Source organism: Phlebotomus papatasi, chromosome 2 (genome assembly GCF_024763615.1).
Source record: "Phlebotomus papatasi isolate M1 chromosome 2, Ppap_2.1, whole genome shotgun sequence".
NCBI classification, from domain to species: Eukaryota; Metazoa; Arthropoda; class Insecta; order Diptera; family Psychodidae; genus Phlebotomus; species Phlebotomus papatasi.
Genome location: NC_077223.1, coordinates 23,835,497 through 23,856,107, shown reverse-complemented (window position 1 = coordinate 23,856,107; position 20,611 = coordinate 23,835,497). Strand labels below are relative to the sequence as shown.

Below are 20,611 nucleotides of genomic sequence, written 5' to 3'. Positions count from 1 at the left end.
TTATAAGTTAGTGGCACTGGAGAGAGCATTCATCGAAATTTGATAATTTTGTGTATTACACTCCCATATTACGCGCTGAAGGGAAAATTTAACTAAAATGGGACATTTATTGGAAATTTAAGTTTCCGTATCGCATGTAAAAATTTATTGATCTTGGGATACTTGTGGGCAAATAAACATTTCCGGATTATAAGGTCTAGAGACTACGGGGAGTGCCTTGAGTTACACTTATCAATTCAAAATGCAAAGAAGTATATTATATTATATTTAACTTAATTCACTGAACTTTACTATTTATAAATTAATCACTACATCACTAAATCAATTTGTTTCATCTCTTTCTAACCAATGGTTAACATGTGTCCATCACATTCTCTATTCCAGTTTCCACTTTTTACCACCAGATGTCACTACTTTCGCTCGAAAAATTCCTTAACTAAGTACTTAATAATTACTTATTAAGAACTTAATTTATGAACTCGGGCTAAGTTATTATTTAAGAGCATCTGCAATGCCTTTAATTATAGCATTGCGCTAGTAACAGCTTACCTTGTATTACCCGGGTTATTCCAAAAATTTTCGGTGTCCGTGGACGAGATACGTTTTGGAACAAATTCATTACTAATATTGGGTATCTTTTTGAGGCTCGTAAAATGAACAAGATTGTGCCAAAAATTATGGTGTCCGTGGATGAGCTAATTTTTGGAACAAATATGTGCCGAAATTTTTTACCGTGTACGTCTTATGCCCTAGACACACTTACGACTTAAGCCGAGAGACGGCTTAGTGGAAAATGATGGAAATGCACTTTAACCATTATTTCTAATATAATTACGCTAAGCCGTCTCTCGGCTAATCTTCAAGGCTGTCAAGGCCCTTACAAAGTTTCCGGACCACAAGGTAAAATTACTTTTACAAGATCTTCATGATGATGCCGGCACAAAAACACAAGAAATATTTACTAAAATGGTTTTATTTGTGGTCAAAATTTCACATCCTATGGAGATATACTTAAACAAATTATTTATGTAATACAAAATGGTCATTGTGGAAAATTTATTTGTATGCAGTGTGACGACGAAGGGTAATGTACAAAAAAAAGGCGGGAAAAAGAACTGAATTGTTCAGGATTTAGAGAAATCTCCCGAGAAACAGAAACAGAGGCGATAGAATCATAAAGAGGAAAGTCATTTTCACACCACTTCCACTGAAGCAGCCCAGATTCTCCGTCTGGATGGCAAATCGGGAATTGTCTGGGAAGCGACAATCGAGATCACTGCAGCGAATCTGGATATTATCACCGCCACTGAGCGATGGTCCCTCGACGGAGATAAATAGAGGTGGACAATGATGGATGTAGGAATGGTCATAGCAGTAATCGCTAACGTTCTCCTCAAAGCTGTTCTGGGAAATACTGATGCATCTCACTTCGCCATTTTGGTTGGTAGCATTAGCCCTGTAAAAGGACGATACGGGTAATTTCGACTCCAAAGTTATTTATGATTGATTCTCACCTTGGATTCGGCTCAGTCCTGGACATACAGACAGTCAAAGGAGCATAACCCTGACCCTGAATCCTCACAACACGTCTCTGATCACCAGGACGGAAGAAGTAATTGGGACTGACACGATAGAAAATTATTCCTTCAGGCTCAACATAATCATTCTGGGAATCAACTCCCTGTCCTTCAGGACTCCAAACAGCGCCACATCGTGGATTGATGATTCGCCGAGGAGCTGCAAAGACAAATTCAGTAATAAGTAGAACGGGTAATAAGAATAGAAGATGTAATATGCAAGGGGTTACTCAAATTTGGAATATCGACACATTTTTTCATTCGAATCTATAGAATCCATGGAATCACTCGTAAGATTCTAATAGAATCTGAATTGATATTCCTTCAAGAATCACTGGAATCAAATGAAATTACATATTCATTCTTAATCAATATTCCGCAATAGATAATGATAAGCCATAGTACATTACAGATTTCTCTGAATTTTTTTTAATTTTCCAAAGAAGATTAATAATTGGACATTTTTTCACATTTTGAACTAAAAAAAACAATTGTAGAATATGTCTCATTCGAAAAGAAATACGATTTCTCCCGTGGCGGATACAAGGTAAAAAACCCAATCAGAAAAATGCGATTAAGAGGATTTCAACAAGACGGAAGAAAAATTAGACAACTATCCCCAAAAGAAATCGTTTTTTTTTTTCGAACGCAAAGAACAAAAGTATCCTGAAAAAAATTGTAAAAAAAAGCTTAATTATTAGACTTTGAGCTTAATTATAAATCAATAAAAGGAAAAGGGAATCCATTTACAATCCGTTTTTTCGAGAAAATCACTGTGCCGATTTAAGCGATTTTGGAGGTTTTAAAGGATTTAAACAAAAGGTACAAAAGCTTCACAGTAAAAAAAAATTACACTATTATAGTGTGTAATCTTTTACACCACTATTATAGTGTTAAATTTGGAAAAAAATGTTTAATTTAAAATTGTTTAATTTAAAGTTGTTGAATTTCAAGTTGTTGAATTTGGAGTTTTTGAATTTAATGGCGCTGGCACACCTTTTCAATTGAGTGAAATTCAATCTATTGAAATTTTACCTCTCACTCTTTCAAAATGAAATCAGATATAGTTGTCTCTTTCTGCCAAATGAAATTTAAAATTGAAATTCAAAATGAAATTGAAATTTTAAATTTCATTTGGCAGAAAGAGACAACTATATCTGATTTCAGTTTGAAAGAGTGAGATGTAAAATTTCAATCGATTGAATTTCACTAAATTGAAAAGGTGTGCCAGCACCATAAAAATTGTTGAATTTTTGTGTGTAAACTCAAAAATTGTTGAATTTTCATTTCATTTCGTTTATTTTAGTTTTTTTTGTCTTTTTGGACATTTGTAATGTTTTCTCCTGTACTCGGGATCCTCCCTAATGCGAGATAATTACATCTGATGCTCGAATCTTCACGATATACTTATTATGCATATAAATATTTGATGTTCTTTGTGACTTTTGCACAATAAAAAACATCTCGACTGAAGTATATGTCTTAAATAGAAATTCAACAATTTTTACACAACTTCTGTTTAAAAATTCAATAACTTTTGTGTGAAATTTCAACAACTTTTATTTAAAAATTCAACAACTTTGGTTGAAATACACTATGCTTCACACTATAATAGTGTGAAAAATTATGATCAAACTATAATAGTGTTAATTTTTGATCATGTGACAAAAAATACCATAAAGTTGTGTATTTTTTCATACTATAATAATGTGGAAAACTATGATCATACTATAATAGTGATAATTTTTAGAATTTTTCAACAGTTTTAAATTACAAAACATTGTTGAAAATTTTTTAGACAAATTTTTTTAACTACTTTTTTGCATATTAAAGAAAACACTGTTAGAGGGTTAAGAAGATTTAGAGAAGTTTTCTTTTAAAAGTTCACAATAAATTAATTTTCAAGTCGTTTTTTTCTATGATATCAACTTATTTTCAAAGACGAAAACACTCCACAAAAAAATCGAGTGGAAATTCTGATAAAAAAAATATTTTTTACATGTTTAAAATCAAGAATTTAATTTTAATTTAGGCTTTCCCTTAAAGAAAATAGCGGGAAATTTTGATCAAGAATGAACCGATAATGTAGTTTTTAGAGTTTCAATAAATAAAAATAATTATTCAATAAAAATTCAATTCTAACCCTAATTATTTTGAGGCCTGATGTGGAAAGCTTTCTAGCTAGATATTTCCTAAACCTGTTCCATAGCGACATTGTAGCTCTTCCTAGTGTTCAAAAATTATCTTGATCGTATTTAGCAACATCTGAAATTCGATAAAGTCGAAGATATCGGGGATAAATAGAATCACAGAATGGAATAATTGAGAATCACAGAATACCGAATTGAATTTATTAAGAGAATCACACATTTGGAGTCATTAGAATCACTTTGGAATCCCATGGAATAAACGGAATATGGACACAAATTTTCGATTTTGCGTAACCCCTTTGTGATATGAGAATTTCAGGAAGTCCTTTTCCCAGGAACTATGTTACGATATTACAAATCTTAAGGATGAAACTTTAAGATAAATCACTGTTCTTACTTGCTTGAATAGTCGTGATGAGTTCTCTCAATTGACTTGGGATCGTACTATCCTCGCCACCACTTTGACCACTAACCCTCAGTTGATGAATATGTGTCCTAGGATTGCGTACGAATCTGTTCCAGCGTGTTGCAGTTCCTCCAGACAGGAAGAATAGTTCCATATCCGGTGCAATTTCTCTCATCGCCCTCAATCTTTCATCAGCAAAATCGGAATCAGCTCCACTAACTCCGGACATATTAGGGATAATCAGAACAATTTTGGACCGACCACCAACACTAGAGGCAGCGCGTTCATGATCAAGTTGATTGGCCATAAGAGTCTGAAGAGTAGGCAAAAGCCTAGGGAACTCTACACCCTGAGGATCTACAAGGAAAAATAGTTAACAAATTTTCTTCAGTTAAAGATCTATAATCCAAGAAACTTACGAGCCTGATGGGTTGTTAGGTTCCAAATGGCATACAAGTCGCTAAGGCTATTGGTTTTGTTAACGATAATACTTCCATCAACAGCATTCATTATCGTGTAGGATGTTCCGAAGCGATTAACATCCAGATTATGTAGAAGATGAGCTACGACTCCGTTGATTTCGAAGAAAGGCCAGGAAGTGTCAAGGAATATAAATAGATCCGCTGAAGTTCTCCAGATATTCTCATCATTTGGCCGAATAGCCGTAACAGCACAAGATGGATCGTTGAGAGATTGAGCTACAAATAAAATGTTGATCTCAATTCATAGCCGTTGAATCGGGGTATTTGAGGACCTTAAAGAACTTACGGACATAGGATGAGAGGGACTCAACAGCACTATCGGAGAATGCCTGGATACCATTTGGTGTCAGGGTAACCCTAAGCTGCATATCCTTGTCCAGAACTGTACTAAAGGCAGTTGTCTGAGCTCGCAGTTGCTCCACAGGTGCTACTTCCGGAAATAGAGTGTTCCTATTGCATGCCCTGAATCGTCTTTCAAATACACCTCTATGGCTGTAGTACATGTCCAGGACCTGACTCAATTTGATAGCATTGAAGCGATTGCGCCATTCCACTGCATTCAAACCCATAATCAGACCATCAATACCACCGCGAATTTCAGCATCTGTCATCTCAAAGAATTCACGCTGACGAAGGAAGTACCAACGAGGAATCAGGGTGCTGTTGAAGGTACCTGAAGCACCCACAGCAATATTTCGATTAGCTGCTGAACCTTGACGAAGAGCCACTTCCGAAAGATCACCAGCCAACGTAGCAGCCCATCTATTATCCACCTGGAAGCTCTGCTGTTGTCTCTGAGAACGACCAACCACACGAGATAGAGCTAGAAGCTCCCTGGTTGTCACAGTTTGCGGAGACAGTCCAGCAGCAATCCCTGCAATTTACATTCGCAATTTAGAATAATTGTCTTACGTATTGTAGACTACTTCCGGCCTACCTGTAAGTACTGGTCCTGCAGAAAATGCTCCCCATTGGGACAGGAGCACTCCATTCTCAACAGGGCATTGGCTGATGGCTGTATTAACATTTGTAACTTCAACCTGTTCCTCAATCTCAGTATCAACCAGGGTTTCTTCCGGAATCTCATCTTCAGATGGTTCCGGATCTTGTTCAGTATCTTCATTTTCAAATTCTGTCTCTTCACCATCGGCATTTCGTGGTACACGGGATCGATACTGTGATAGCTGATTGCAACGAATATTCTCATCGCCACGAACTGCAGTGTCCACGGAAGTGGAAATCATGAAGTGAAGGGCGCACTATAAAGATAAAAAATTAAATGTTCAATAAAAGTTTTTCTTATAAAAAGCCATAGTACGAATTTATTTTAGATCTGGATTATACTTTGTAAATTTAAATGATTCATACACTTAGGTGTTAGTGGTTTAATGATCACGGGTTTTCTACTTTTTGTTTTAGAGAAACTGTTAAATGAAGCTTCCGTGAGATCATTAAAAACTATGTCCGTTTGCCTTGCTCTCATCTTTATGTTTTGCGTTATCATTTTGTCGAGGTGGCAAAATTCACAGATTAGGTGTACTTGTGTAAGATCTAGCTTGACAATAAGTTTGTGGTCTGTGGAAATTTCGGAGACTAGCATATTGTTGGCTGCATCAACCATTGTCTTATCTGCTTTTGTGTTGTATCTTCATTTGGTACAAGCTAAGATACAAACGTCGCCTCTTGCGTGAAGTGCTGACACAAAAGAAATGCAGATACGACAAAGGTCTTAGCGAGTACGTATTAATCAATATGCTAAATACGAAAATACCTTTGAATCATCCCCATGAACGCTTTTTAAAACTAAAGATTAAAAAGACTGTATATAGCGTAATTATTGAGCAATTTGATCAGATTTTGGTTCGTTGGAAAGGTCTTGGAATACCTGACAAGTCTGAGTCGGTCTTGCACCGTTTCTGATTGAATAACAATTTCTCATGCCATTTAATTGTATTACACTTAAGCTTTTTAATCATCATTTTGAGATTTTTTTTCTAAATTAAGTTATCAATAATTCAGAATAGAAAACAAGACAACTAAATTATAGATGGTATATTATAGCTTTTGCTGAAGATGAACAGGCTTTTGAACTAGCGTTGGAGAACCAAACTAATTAACTTTCAGGATGTGGTACATTTTTGTGTCGCTCTGTTGATATTACGATCATCTAGAACCTTTTAAATACATAATATCGATGATGGGCCTTTTTGTTAATGCCATTTTCTGTATTTTACAGGGAGTTTCGCTTTCAAAGAATTTCTCGGGTCCGAAAAAACCCGCTAATTCACTCCAGTGACACAGAAAATTGCATACCCACAGGAGAGGTTTTTGGAATAAGTTACAGAAACGCCGTTATGTATGCAAATAGTTTTCGATGTCAATTTTGCAGCCTATTTTCAGTTCTCAATAGTAGGCAATTCAATACGCTTTCTTTTAAGCCGGAACTCCCTGTGTATATAGTCTCAGCGAATAGCTCACGAGGCTGAACAACGATAGTCTGTTAGAGAAAAAGGTCCTTAAGAGTACAAATTATAAAAGAATTATTTTTCGAAATGCTAGTTTTTATTCAACTGTATGAATAAATTTAATAATAATACTTACGAAATAACAAAAGTTCTTTTAGTCCTCCTTAATATAGTCAAAGAAGAATAATGGTACTATTCCAATGAAAAATGAAAAAGGGGAAGTCTTTCTCTTGAACATTGTTTTTAGTACGTGAACGTGACTGTTCCTAAGTGCTTCTGCATTAACGACGTTTCTTGAATAGCGAGGACTGTCTCTTCAGTTCCCGTTGTGTTCTGAAACCACCATATACACTCAGTTCCGGCATTATGCACTTCGGGATTATGCACCTGATGGAATAATGCACATACAATTATGCAAGTTTGCCTACCATTGGGAGTCAATTTGTGAAATCATTTTTGAAATACATCTGAATGTATACTATTGTGTGACGCGGGAAATTTGAAGACACTATGATTATTTTTCAGAATTAAACTTTAATTTCTATTATTTAGGTATTTTTTTAAATATTCTAATTATTTATTGAAGAACTCTGGCCAAAAAGTACTGTCTGTTAATGCATTTCTATTAAACCGTTGAATCTTTTTGTATGAACTAAATTTCCTCCTCGCGAAATTCGTTCTACGGGGGATTTATTCAAAAGAAATCGCCTGCAGGTATGCAAATTTTCTCGATGCATAAAGTCATTTCGCGCGGTTTTTTTTCGGTCCCGAAAATGTGCATAATCCCGGGACTGAGTGTAGTCCTGACAGGAACCAACAGAAAAAAAATGTTCAGTGTGGGAATTCTGTAAATGAAGTTGTCGCTTCACTTGTATTTTGAATTGATCAATTTATGAAACTTGGTTAAAAACAAAACAAAAAAATAGGGGAATGTGGGTATGGTTCGCACATAGTGAACCTTTAAACGATGCGAATTTTCTCTTTGATTGCAAAGAGTTAGTTTGTTATATCTTAACCAGATAATTAATAACCTTATGAGTCGAGATGAGGAATGATAAACCAGCTCTTTGCAAACAAAGAGAAAATTCGTACTGTTTGAAGGTTCACTCTGTGCGAACCATGCCAACTTTCCCCTATTTTGCTTTTTAGCGTAGTTTTAGAGCCATTCTAGCATTCTTTTCGGTTAAAATAAATTATTATATTATACTGTTTTTGCCAACATAGTGAATCTATCACTTTGCTGGCGAATCATTCACAATAGTTAGAGAATCCCTATCCAGGAAAAATATTTTCCCTTTTCTTTTCTCATTGGTATAGAGGGGATCTCAATAGCGCAATAGGTAAGAGCGTTTGGATTTTGGACGGTGAGATTTCTGACTCGACTCTCATAATAGTTAGCAGTTCGTGTCCGGGCTGGTAATGATGAAGACGTATTAAAATACACCGCTTCCACTCAAAAACTTCGAGAGCATGGAAGAAGTATTCACTACGGGAAAGCGGGGAAAGCCGTACCTGGGTGATCTACGTTCAGCAGATTCTTCTAACATGGGTCACATTTTAATGATTAGATAGTAATATCAAATAAAGTGTGTCGATATGATTAATAATAATTGGAATAGAATCATAAAGCCTTGTATGGCTTGCATTCGTGAAACTATTCCATCCTCCCTGTATTTTGCATATCAGCTTTATTGGAAAACTAAATATTTAAGTTAAATTCCGTATGTGTTACCAAGCCCAGTTTGTTTTATAAATTATTTTATAGATCTTTTTGAAAGAAAAAAATATTTTTTAGTGTTTGCTTTCAATGGTTCATTCGAGAATGGTAACTAAAAGACTTTTTAATAAGGAAAATAAAAACAATTAAACTCTTTTTACTAAGATATTTGTCAAACCATTTGTTGAAAGTTGAAATATTAAATTTAATACCCTGGCAAGTTGCCTGAAATTTGAAGTCACTTTCTCATACTTCGATTTAAATTTATATGAGATTTTTTTTGCACTGGCTACCGTTATGCTAAATATTTAAAAAGTGAGAAGTTTTTCTATATTATAAGATACCTTTCCGTATGGAGGGATAAGTATACTAAATTTTTGTTTAAATAAATTTTTTCCTCGGACCATTGTGAGCTGAGTCCGAGATCAATTTAGGAAATGGCTTCAAATAGCTCCATATAAAAAGGCCAACTTGCCAGAGGGTTGATTAAATTGTATCTTTTCCATGGTTTAGTCTATCTAACTTTGTCAAATATAGTATATTGCATTCATTGCATTTGTGTAAAGAAAAGAAAAAAATAATGATAAGCGATATAAGATAAGCTATTTATTCCCTTATGACTCATCGTGAATTAAAGGTTTGAAGCTTTTGAAATTCTTTAATGAAGTACTGATTAAAGAACTTTTCAGTATAGTTTTTTGAAGTACTATACATCAATCTTGAGGTACTTTTTTTTGGAATCATAAGAACTTCCACCTTTAAACAAGTTCATATGATTCCTTCCATTCATTCAATGAAATTAGGGTAAAATTTCTTATTACACATTTCACTTGATTAAATGAAAGAATAATAGCATACCACTCGAATTCCTCTAAATTCACTTCTTCAGCCCCAAATTGTTCCATACACAATTGCGGTAGCGCAATTGAGATGAAGCCATGTCGAAAATTTCAGAGTGATAGATTGATTTGTAATGCAAAGAATCTTAACAATGGCATTAAAAGTTGCTCACATGAGATTTCTCTGGGCTACTCTCGTTAATTTGTGCCACAAACATTTTTCGGGCTCGGCACGAACCCATTGATTTCTTACCAATCTCCCCAGCAGCTGATTACCCAATTTGTGATGCCACAAATACGGGTGAAACAGCATCTTGAGAAATTTCTATCAATTAATAATGCGGTAAAACGGCATGCCCCATGCGATATTAATTTAACACGCTGAATCAAACAAATCTATTTATCTCAATAAATATTTGCGAGTTTGCTTATTATGCTCAATGGACAATGCTTTTGCTGTTGGACACGTGTATAATTTACTGTTTAACACATCCAGAAAGTGCATTTTGGAGAAAGTTCATATGGCAAACAAGAGATCTCTTGTTTGAATTTCAGAGTTAAGATATCACGATGCTATCGACAGTGTACACAATTCCCATTGTTGCTGCACCTTGGACCAAACAATCGCACATAAGAAAGTGTTCCGGGGGTTTTTCTTTGAAAGCCATCACCACCAAATCTGGGAGAGACAGTTGTCTGTGTACGAGAACAAATGCCACATAACTCTTCTAGACGCGAGAAAGTGCGAAAGAACTTTTTGATGGAGTACCATCGAGTGAAATCTAGGATGAATAAAATCATTTTTGCTCTATTGTTCCTGTGCATTGCAAATCTGGCATCTTGTGCACCCCATAGACACCATCGTCATCGTCATCGTCATCGTGATCACATTCAATCTTTTAGCGAAACCCCACAAGTTGAACCCAAATGGTGGGAAACTAACCAAGAAATTCAACTTCTTCAGGAGTACTTAAGGATTCCCACTGTTCATCCTGACCCAGATTATGGTAAGAATTTACTGAATTTAAACATCGAACTGATTTAGGGTAAGTGTGCCAAATTTCGGCATAGTTGCATGCAAGCGTCAAAGTCTTAAGTTTGAAATGTAATATTTTAAATTCAAATTGATTTTTTTTATTCTTTCTTCTGAAAGAGTGTTGCTTGGAACCTTGTAAAGAGTTTACCATCTTTACTTACTCTAAAATCATTATTATTAATACATTTTAAAATGAATAAAAATGTAGACATAGCTTTGGTGGCCTATTTCGGCCACCTTCATTGTCATAGTTCCTGGCCCTTCAGGAATTCTTCCAATATCTTTTTCACGTCATCTCATTTGTCGAAGCTACATTTTTTGTTATTCTTTTGCATTGCATAATCTCTAGAGTACGTAAAATCTAAAAGTTCATGGAAATTCGAGGAACAAAAAAGGTAGTCGAAATTGCAAGCTGGCCGGAATTTGGCACACTTACCCTACATACTTTCCAGGTAAAATTAAATTTTGCTATTTTGTTGGTAGGGGATGATTCTTATACGAGCTTCAAACTTAAGGTTTAGCCATATGTATTAATTTTTCTATTTTGTTATCGGGCAAGATTTTTCAAGAGACTCTGGATTATTATTGGTTATTAATTAGATCTATTAGATTTTGAAAAAAAAAAACATTAACCTGCAGTCTAAACCCGTATTACTTACTCTGAGTTTAGTGATAGTTTAATAGGTTTAAATAGTAGTAGTGTTATTAATGGAATACAAGGGGTGGAATGATAACTTTTCGATACTATGAAATCGATAGTATCGATAAATCTGTATCTCATAGATTTAGTGAAGGACGGATTTTTAAACATTATTTGACCATTTCTTTGTACTATTCTTAAAACAATGTAAGTGTTACCAATTAATTATTTATTTTATATTAGCTACAAAATGTGGAGCTATCAATTTAATTTCTGCAGAATCGACAGTCGATACTATTGAAAAGAACACTGAGAAAAAAAGGGGTGCGATTAACTTTAACACTTTTTAGGTGTAAAAATATATCAACATTTTTTAATGTTAATTTTACACCTTTTTAAGTGTAAAATTAACATGAAAAAGGGTGACTTTAACCCTTAATACACATAAAAAGTATAATATTTACACCGATTTCGGATCAATAATGCAGGGTAAAATTAACATTTCCTGAATGTTATTTTAACTTTTTCGGATTTCTCTCAGTGAAGTTATCATGCCCCTCCAGAAATGGTTATGCAACGGAGAAATGTTGGACCAGGAAAAATAGAATATATAGTGGATAACACACGCTATTCTCTTAGAACATAGAGATCTGATATAGTATATTTAATAGGGTTGAGATCCTTGATTAAGGATCTGGATTAGTTTTACTATTATACAATAATTTTGTAAGTTTCTCATTATCGTGTTTTTTGTCCTATAATGGCCTATATCTCCCGTTCTAGTGCACAATTTTTTCTTGCGGGACATTCGTTGGAAAGATAATAAGTTGCACTATTACTTTGTAGAACATATAAAGTTCATAAAACGATCTTTGAAGGCAAAAAATGAAGTCCCAATAAAAATTACTAAAAATTTAAAAGGTAAAATAAAAACAATTAAAATTTATTTAAAAAAGAGTATTAGAAGTGGAGGCATTTATTACTAATAAAATAAGAATTATGAACACAAACAAAAATTAAATAGACACAAAGACTAGATTTTTAATCAAAGGTTGCGTTTTATCACAAAACTATATTACTCAAAACAAGGACTTTGCGAAGGACGGTCAGACAGGCAGCTTTCTTTCTGCATATATTCAATGAATTTAAGAAAAAAGCATTGGGGAGATCGGGGCAGGTGAGCCAGAAAATGAAATTTAGCTTTGCCTATTTTGCCAGAAACTTGTTTAAAGGAAACTGATAAATATTAATCTAAATAAATACTAATTTGCTCAATTTCGTTTCTTAAGAAAAACTATAATACCCCACTGTCTAGTTCTATAGTTGGCTATAAATGTACCCAGTGCCCCCTAACACTGAAAAAAATAAGAACTAAGATTTAGTTCATTTTTAACTCTTTCGCGTCTTTAGGGTAATGTCATGACTCGGGGAAAAAAGTTTTTTTTGGGTATTTACATTAATTGAAATCTATCTGTTCGTGCACGACATCATAATAGAAGGATGTAAGATTCTTGGCTCATTTTCTCAAGACTCCAGTTAGATTTCAATTAATGTAAATAGCCAAAAAGAAACTTTTTTCCCCGGGTCATATATGACCCTAAAGACGCGAAAGAGTTAAGGGCCGCATATTAACCCAAGAAAGAGCTTTGACTAGCTTAGAATTTTCATTGTTCAATCATAAGCTTTTCAAAACGTTTTCAATTTTTTTTCTATGTTTTTAATGGATTTGGCCAATGCCTCTTTTCAGGAAATTTAAAATATTGGACAGGCTATAAAAATATAATAGTATAATGGATGAAATTCATTAAAAACATTGAAAAATTGAATATGTTCGAAATTTGAGTCATCCGAAGCCCTAATAAAAAAAAATTTATATGAAATTTTGGAAAGAGTTTCGAAAACTTCAGAAAAGCTTTTGATCAGCTTTTCTTAAAGAAAGCTAGAACGCCATCTTTGAAGAACTTTAAGGAAATTTCTCAAGCTTTCCACATCTGGCTTAACACTAAACCTACCCAAGACCGATCTAATTAACCGATTTAAAAACTTTTTAAAATTAACACATATTTAAAGGGTACAATGTCGCTATTAAAACTCATGAATTTCTTAAAAAACTATGCATGTAATATATTTTTCAGTTTTTCGATTTTAATTTTTTCCTCTTTTCCAAGAAACATTTCCAGAATGTTATTTTAACTTTTTCGTATTTCTCTCAGTGTATGTAATTAAATATTTAATCACTTGAGAGAATTCCGAAAAAGTTAAAATAACATTCCGGAATTTTTTATTTTACCCTGCAGTATTGATTCGAAACCGGTGTAAATATTATGCTTTTTAGGTGTATTAGGGGTTAAAGTTACCCTTTTTCATGTTAATTTCACCCTTAAAAAGGTGTAAAATCAACATTAAAAAATGTTGATATATTTTTACACCTGAAAAGTGTTAAATTTATGAGGAAAAAAAGTTAATCGCACCCCCGTTTTTTCTCAGTGTAGCGGTCTGTTATTTGATCGAAAGCGCTAGAAAAGTCGACGAAAAACGGTCGGTAGGTTTAGTGTTAATCAAATTAAAATCGAAAGAAATAAATTCAAAATTTTGAAAGGAACTTGGCAGAAAAGCCTCTAAGACTCTAAAGAACAATTTCGACTGAATTTTTGGTGAGTTTTCTGTATTTTCATTTAAAGAAAAATCTTCTTTGGGTCTTCAAGCGAGCTCCCCTCCCTTACGAAATCCGCCAGGATTATCAAGATTGATTTTAAATTAGATTTTTAAACAATTAAGAAGAATAAGAAGAAAATTAAACACAAAAACCAGTGGAAATTTGGTTTATCTCGTACACCACACCATTATCCGAATCCGAGACACCTTCCTTGCTGAACCAGAGAAGCCTATTTGGTTTCACAATATAAAACGAGTAACGCGAGTAACCCAATCAAAATTTTGCATGCTTATTTTTCAGTTTATTTCACTTTTGTGTAGTCTTTTCAGGACGTTTATAATTTTCTAAATAACATTGAAATAACCAATAAACTAATTCAGTTAAATCTTAAATTACAAAAATTAAAGGACTAAGAACCTATAGATTAAAGAAATCACAATGAAATACCTATAAACCACAAATCCAGGTTTAATGAATCTGAGGTTTACAAAAACCCTTTCATAGAATCTTATAAAGCGCCCAAAACTTGATTGTGTGGTTTTATAATTCGACTTAGCGGATTCTTCCAACACGGGATACAACAGCAGCAACATAACATGATTATACATTGCAACAAGTATTCCGTCACGATTAATAATAATAATTCGGCTTGTCAGAATATAAGTCGAATAACTCGATTTCTTACAAAAATCGTTTTATTCGCTTTTTGGATACTTCTTTATAGCCTCTACCTTCTCTGTGAATATTATATTCGAAATTTAATTATTTTCAAAGTTATTTATATTTTAAATCTCAAAAATCCTATACTCTGCATATAAAATCTCAGTTTCAAATCGCTCTCATGTAAAATTTGCCAACTGCGAGTTATTCGTTTCTTATTCTGAGTGGTTGAATTAACTATTCTCAGAACAAAAATCTTCTTTAACTCGAACCCTAAGCTAAACTCAGCCTTCATTCATCAGCTTATCTAAAGACTTGTTAAAAATTTAGTTCCTAATATTTTTCAGGACCTTGTGTGGAGTTTCTAAAGAGACAGGCAGAATCTCTTGGTCTCCCCTGTGTAGTTCACTATCCCAGTCGAGAGGACAAACCAGTTGTGCAAATAACTTGGAAAGGAACTGAACCAGATTTTCCGTCTATTCTTTTAAGCTCACACATGGATGTTGTTCCTGTATATCCAGAAAGTTGGGAGTATCCCCCTTTTGGAGCTACAATAGACGAAGAGGGGAGAATTTTTGCTCGTGGAGCTGAGGACATGAAGAGTCAAGGTATGGCCTATCTAGGTGCTATCAGACATCTTTGGGACGAGGGATATGAACCCAAGAACACTGTACATGTGACCTATGTACCAGATGAAGAAATTGGAAGTGTTCACGGGATGAAGGCATTTGTTCAAACCCAAGAATTTAAGGATTTAAATGTAGGGTTTGCAGTAGACGAAGGAATTGTATCCTTTAAGGAAGATTATTTTTGGTTCTATGCTGAAAAAACATTATGGCACATTAGAATGGTGGCCAAAGGTCAGCCAGGACATGGAGCTCTATTGGTGGAGAATACAGCTGGGGATAGATTAAGTGCAATCATTGCAAAAATGATGGAATATCGGCAAGGCCAGATTGAAAAGGTAAATGCTGGAATACCTCAAGGGAATGTGACTTCCATAAATTTAACAAAAGTTTCTGGAGGGATTCAAACCAATGTTATTCCTGAATCTCTCACGGCCACGTTCGACATTCGCATGTCTCCGAATGATGATCCAGATGAATTCATCCAGCGGATGAATACCATGATTGAAGAGTCTGGCGGATCAATTGATCTAATTTTTGATAGAAAGGATGATGTAATACCACCTACAATTCTCGATAGCTCTGATCCCTACTACACTGCCTTCCAGGAAGCCATGGAAGATTTGGGATTTACACTAGATCGACAGATTATATTTGGTGTCTCGGACGCAAGATTTTTGCGATCTGTAGGAATTAAAACAATAGGATTCATGCCCATGAATAACACACCAATGCGTTACCATGATCACAATGAATTCGTATTTGCGGATCAATACATTAAAGCCATTGAAGGATACAGCAGAGTTATTGAGAAACTCACTGACTGAAGAAGAAATAGGGGAGACCGGGGCAGAAGTAGTCAGTAAATGAAATTTTTCTTTGCGTATAATTTTTATTAAAATGTTTGCATTGTGCTAACAAATACTTCAATAAATAGGAAGGGAAGTGTAATTTTGGAATAAATAGTGGTTTCTTCAGTATTCCTTCTATGACAAGCTATAACATCCCACTGTCTAATACCATGCGTGGCTAATTCTACCCTGGTCTCCCCTACTTCTCTTTTTCTTATTTCTGGAGATGGCATGAATAGAGAAATTACAATTTGGTTAGGTATCAGCAGTTACCAGTGTATCAAAGATGAATTCAAAAAATGCTATTAAAAGCTTTGAATTGTGAAAAGCTTGAATGTTAATAAGAAGTATAATAAATGATAAGTTTATTTGACCATTTCAGTATTTCTTCACTATATGCAATGTTCTCTAAAAGAGTTCATAGCGAATTTGATGAAAACTTTTGCCAATGATTTCATATAAAACTCATTGGCTTTCCGAAGCAAATACCATTATCATTGCGACTGCTACGATACTCAAGATAGTGGCCATTATTGACGAAAGTTTTCCCTCTTTTTTTTTGAAAGGCCTTATCAGAAGTGGCGCAGTTTTTATCAAAATTCACATGAAATATGACGATAGATAAGTCGAAGGACTGTGAGGCATAGAATTTGTAGAAATAGGTATGAGCAATTTTATATTGCATTTCGAACATTTTGCGTAGAGGTTTTTCCAATATTGAAGCATGGAATTAAAAAGAAATTTGAAATTATTGAACATAAGGCTAGGAACACACTCTGTCTTCAAATACTTAATATTTTTTTCCATATTCTTTTAATAAATCTGACCTAATGCAATAATGTTACACATTCCTGGAAAGAATATATCAGATTCATTAAAGTATGGAAAAAATATGGAGTGGTCGAAGTCAGAATGTGTCCGAAGCCTAGAAGCGTTCCCCTAGATGATTTGTACTATAAGGATTTGTTGATATATTTCTGAAGGGTTTTTAATGAATTCAAACTTTACAGCGAAATTTTTCTATTCTTAAATATGTGAAACTTCCTTTTAAGATATATTAGAAAATAATTAGGTACAGTTCTATTTTAGAAAATTTTAGTTTTCAGTTAGCTTTAGTTGATTCACGTGACAAGTATTGGTATAGATTAATTATCTAGGGGAATGTGGGCATGATTCGCACATAGTGAACCTTCAAACGATGCGAATTTTCTCTTTGTTTTCAAAGAGCTGACTTACCATTTCTCATCTCGTCTCATGAGCTTAATAATTATGTATCTAATTGCTATGACGAACTAGCTTTTTGAAAATAAAGAGAAATTTTGCTTTATTTGAAGATTCAATCTGTGCGAACCATGCCAACATTCCCCTATGTTAGATTTCCTTAAAACAAAAACGTTTATGGTCATTAAAATATTCAATTTTCATCAGTAAACAGTGTAAAAAAGAATTATAAATCATTTTAAATCATCTGAGATATCTAAGGGTGAAATTCTGAAGTTCTTCTAGTCATGACTAGTAACTCTAGTCTCACAACTATACATTTTTAAGAGAAATAGAAATACTTTAGTAAGTTCAATGCGTCAATCACTCTTCTTCTGAGTTAATATCTTCATTAGAATCGTATTTAATGTAGGGGAAACCGGGGCAGAATTTGCCACGTATAGTATTAGATAGTGGTATCTTATAGTTTGCCTTCGAAGGAATATTGAGAAAACCACTCTTTATTCTAAATATATACTTCCCTTCCTATTCATTGAAATATTTATCAGCCTCAAAAAAGCATTTGTTGTACAAATTATACGCAATTAAAAATCTCATTTGGTGGCTAATTCTACTCCGGTCTCCCCTACTGACTGAAATTTTAAAAATATTGATATCTCTTAAAGATGTATAGCTAATAGTAGGAGGACTAGAGCTACTAGTAAGATCCACTTTAGAATTGCACCCCAGATTGTTCATAGCTTCTTAATTTACCCTTTTCCAATTTGCATTTCGTAAGATTTGAAATTCAATATTTATTGAACATTTTTACTAATCTAGCGGAAAGGTCTCATGCTTCGTACGATCCCAAGTTTCGTAGAGACTAAATTTTTCAAATTTTTCAATGTTTCCTCAATTTTACTACTCGAACTCAAAGGGAGAGTAAGTTATGTAATCCATTTTTTTCAACTTGTGACACGGCTAGAGGCCAAACGGTAAGAGATATCGACTTCCGATCTTCGAAGACACCCCCATAATTCAACATTATCTAGGATAGTTTTTTTTCTTTTTCCTTCCACCCTAACTTTCTCACCAAAAATTTCTTTCATTTTGCGATTATGTTATAGAGGTAGTCAATGGCAATATTTCGTCATTGAACACCAATAATCGAAAACCATTTCGATATCGAATTTTTGAAGATGAAATTTTAATCACTTTGAGAGTCTATTTTACAAACGATTTGCTTAAATTTGGATTTTTTCCAATATCTTGAAATTTCCAACCCGACTGCATCAGACTTAATCGGTAGTGGATCGGTAATATACCTGTAAATGGTTTACCTCTTGGATTTTCGTTTGCTTGTTCGTATGCGTGTTATTTATGCTAAATATTTTAAAACATACTTTTCTTAAATAATTCCTTATTTTGGAATGATTTTTTTAATTCATCAATCAATTTAATTGGTAGTATACAGCGGTATGTACCCGAAAAGCATACGACAAGATAATACACGGACAGCTCTTTCTCGTTAGTTCGAACACTCCGCAAAGCTGGGATGCTTCCCATCTCTTTTTCCTATATACTGCTTTCTAAATATTCAATCCCAAAAAATGTTGGTTCAAGCCTTGGAAGGAAGACTTCGGAATGGACAGGTAGTTCAAAAATTGAACAATTTTTTTTTAGGTTTTTGGAAAATACAAAAAATTTACGTATTATGTAAATTTATACTCTTGTTAGTCTTAAAAGGTTTATGAAATTCAACTTAAGAACTTACCCTTTCTGTGGCTGTTAGTGTTTCATTTGGGAATGTAAGGGCATTTCCAGGTACCAAACGCGACAGGAGGATTCTGTGTTTGGTGAATTGGAATCCCATGGGACTGAAGGGAAGGACAGTATCGCTGACGTCCACTCCAGCTGCTCTTTCTATGCCATCCTGCCGAAATCTGTGTACAATACTCATGGCAAGCTGTCGCATGTCCTGTCGCCAGTCTGGAGAATCCTCAACTTTTCGGATCAATTCTATCAGCATCTCAGGTGTGTGTGGCAGACGATTTTCCCGATGAAACAATAAGTTATCTCTGTAGCATTCCTGAAGTGCGGCTGAGATGCGTGTCTGGGCATTTTCCTGACTCTGAACGCCACAGATGCAGAAAATCGCAGCGAGACTTACTAACAGAAGTCTCCCGACCATTGTGACACTGAAAAATCGAGCTGTGATTAATTGACAAAGGCATTTTCAGTCAGCGGAAATAATATTTTCAGGGTGGGAAATGCGAGAAAGAAAGAAGTACCTCAACCATTTGCTCGCGTAAGTCAATATTTTAGCGCACAAAATTGATTAGAGACTCGTTATCTCGCACCTCTGGCTTACGAAATGAGTACTGAGATAACAAATTGATCTATTTAATCATAGTTGAGAAATTCTTGGGCGTCGTTTTACATTTAACCCAATTTTTTTTTAAAAAAAAAAGGTTTTTTCTAAAAATCTCGATTTAAATAAAACTTCAAACACGTAGCAAATTACGGAACTTCTCCGTCAAGCATTGTAGAGATTTAATAAAAAAAAATTAAAAGACTAACGATTTAGATGTAAGTGCGAGCATAATTAATTTAACTTTTAAATATGTCAACATGTGAGCCAGAAAAAAAGTGTAAAATCTCAAGATGTTTCAATTGAAAGAAAATCACCTTTTTTACCTTGAGTTCTCAGATTTAATTCTTTTATGTCTAGTTTTTTTTTTACTTTTTTTTATCACTCACAAATACGGTTACACTGAAAATGGGAAACAGAGAAAACACAACTGTAAGACACAAAAAGTTTTTAAGAGGCACTTATTGCAAAAATACAATTTCTCTATGGATGCTCTTTCTTTCAGTCCTTCCACCAGATGATCTTTTAGAGCATAACGGTGACTTTTGTCGCACCAATGACCCGATTGAAGAAATATCTTCTGCAAAATCACAATGTCCACCTGAATCACTTGTTACACCACCAAAAGAATTCACGCAACAATATCGAACAGGTTAGTGAGCAGAGAATTTTCCCATTCGCATCGTTGAGGCCACACCTTGCGATAAGGGCCCACCCGAATGATAAGACCTCGAGTGCGGAATCTTATCAGTTTGAGCCACCGATACACTCACCTGTGTCAGCGGCACTAGAAGTAGAAGTTAAAAAAAAAAAAACAGGGCAGGAATTTGTCATAGACAATCATTCATTTTACATGGAAAAATGAACAAATTACATTCACAATAAACAAGCAGGAGTTTCTGAATCATTCAGTTTTCAGGAATAAAACGAAAAGA

General features: G+C 34.3%; 1 protein-coding gene across 3 annotated transcripts; it reads right to left on the bottom strand.

Moving 5' to 3' along the window:
- Positions 1 to 955: 955 nt before the first annotated feature.
- Positions 956 to 20,392, bottom strand: LOC129803167 (uncharacterized). Of its 3 annotated transcripts, none has more exons than XM_055849536.1 (9): positions 20,153 to 20,392; positions 19,994 to 20,078; positions 19,080 to 19,503; positions 5,553 to 5,874; positions 4,902 to 5,489; positions 4,553 to 4,831; positions 4,125 to 4,490; positions 1,515 to 1,737; positions 956 to 1,456 (listed from the first exon to the last, which is right to left on the bottom strand). In XM_055849536.1, the coding sequence occupies exons 3-9, from the start codon at positions 19,494 to 19,496 to the stop codon at positions 1,132 to 1,134; spliced, it is 2,520 nt and encodes an 839-aa protein (XP_055705511.1). In that variant the 5' UTR covers positions 19,497 to 19,503; positions 19,994 to 20,078; positions 20,153 to 20,392; the 3' UTR covers positions 956 to 1,131. The 3 variants fall into 3 exon arrangements, with proteins under 3 accessions (XP_055705511.1, XP_055705510.1, XP_055705512.1); XM_055849535.1 differs by having other exon boundaries at positions 20,003 to 20,078; positions 20,153 to 20,376; XM_055849537.1 differs by having other exon boundaries at positions 19,994 to 20,361.
- Between the last annotated feature and the right edge of the window lie 219 nt (positions 20,393 to 20,611).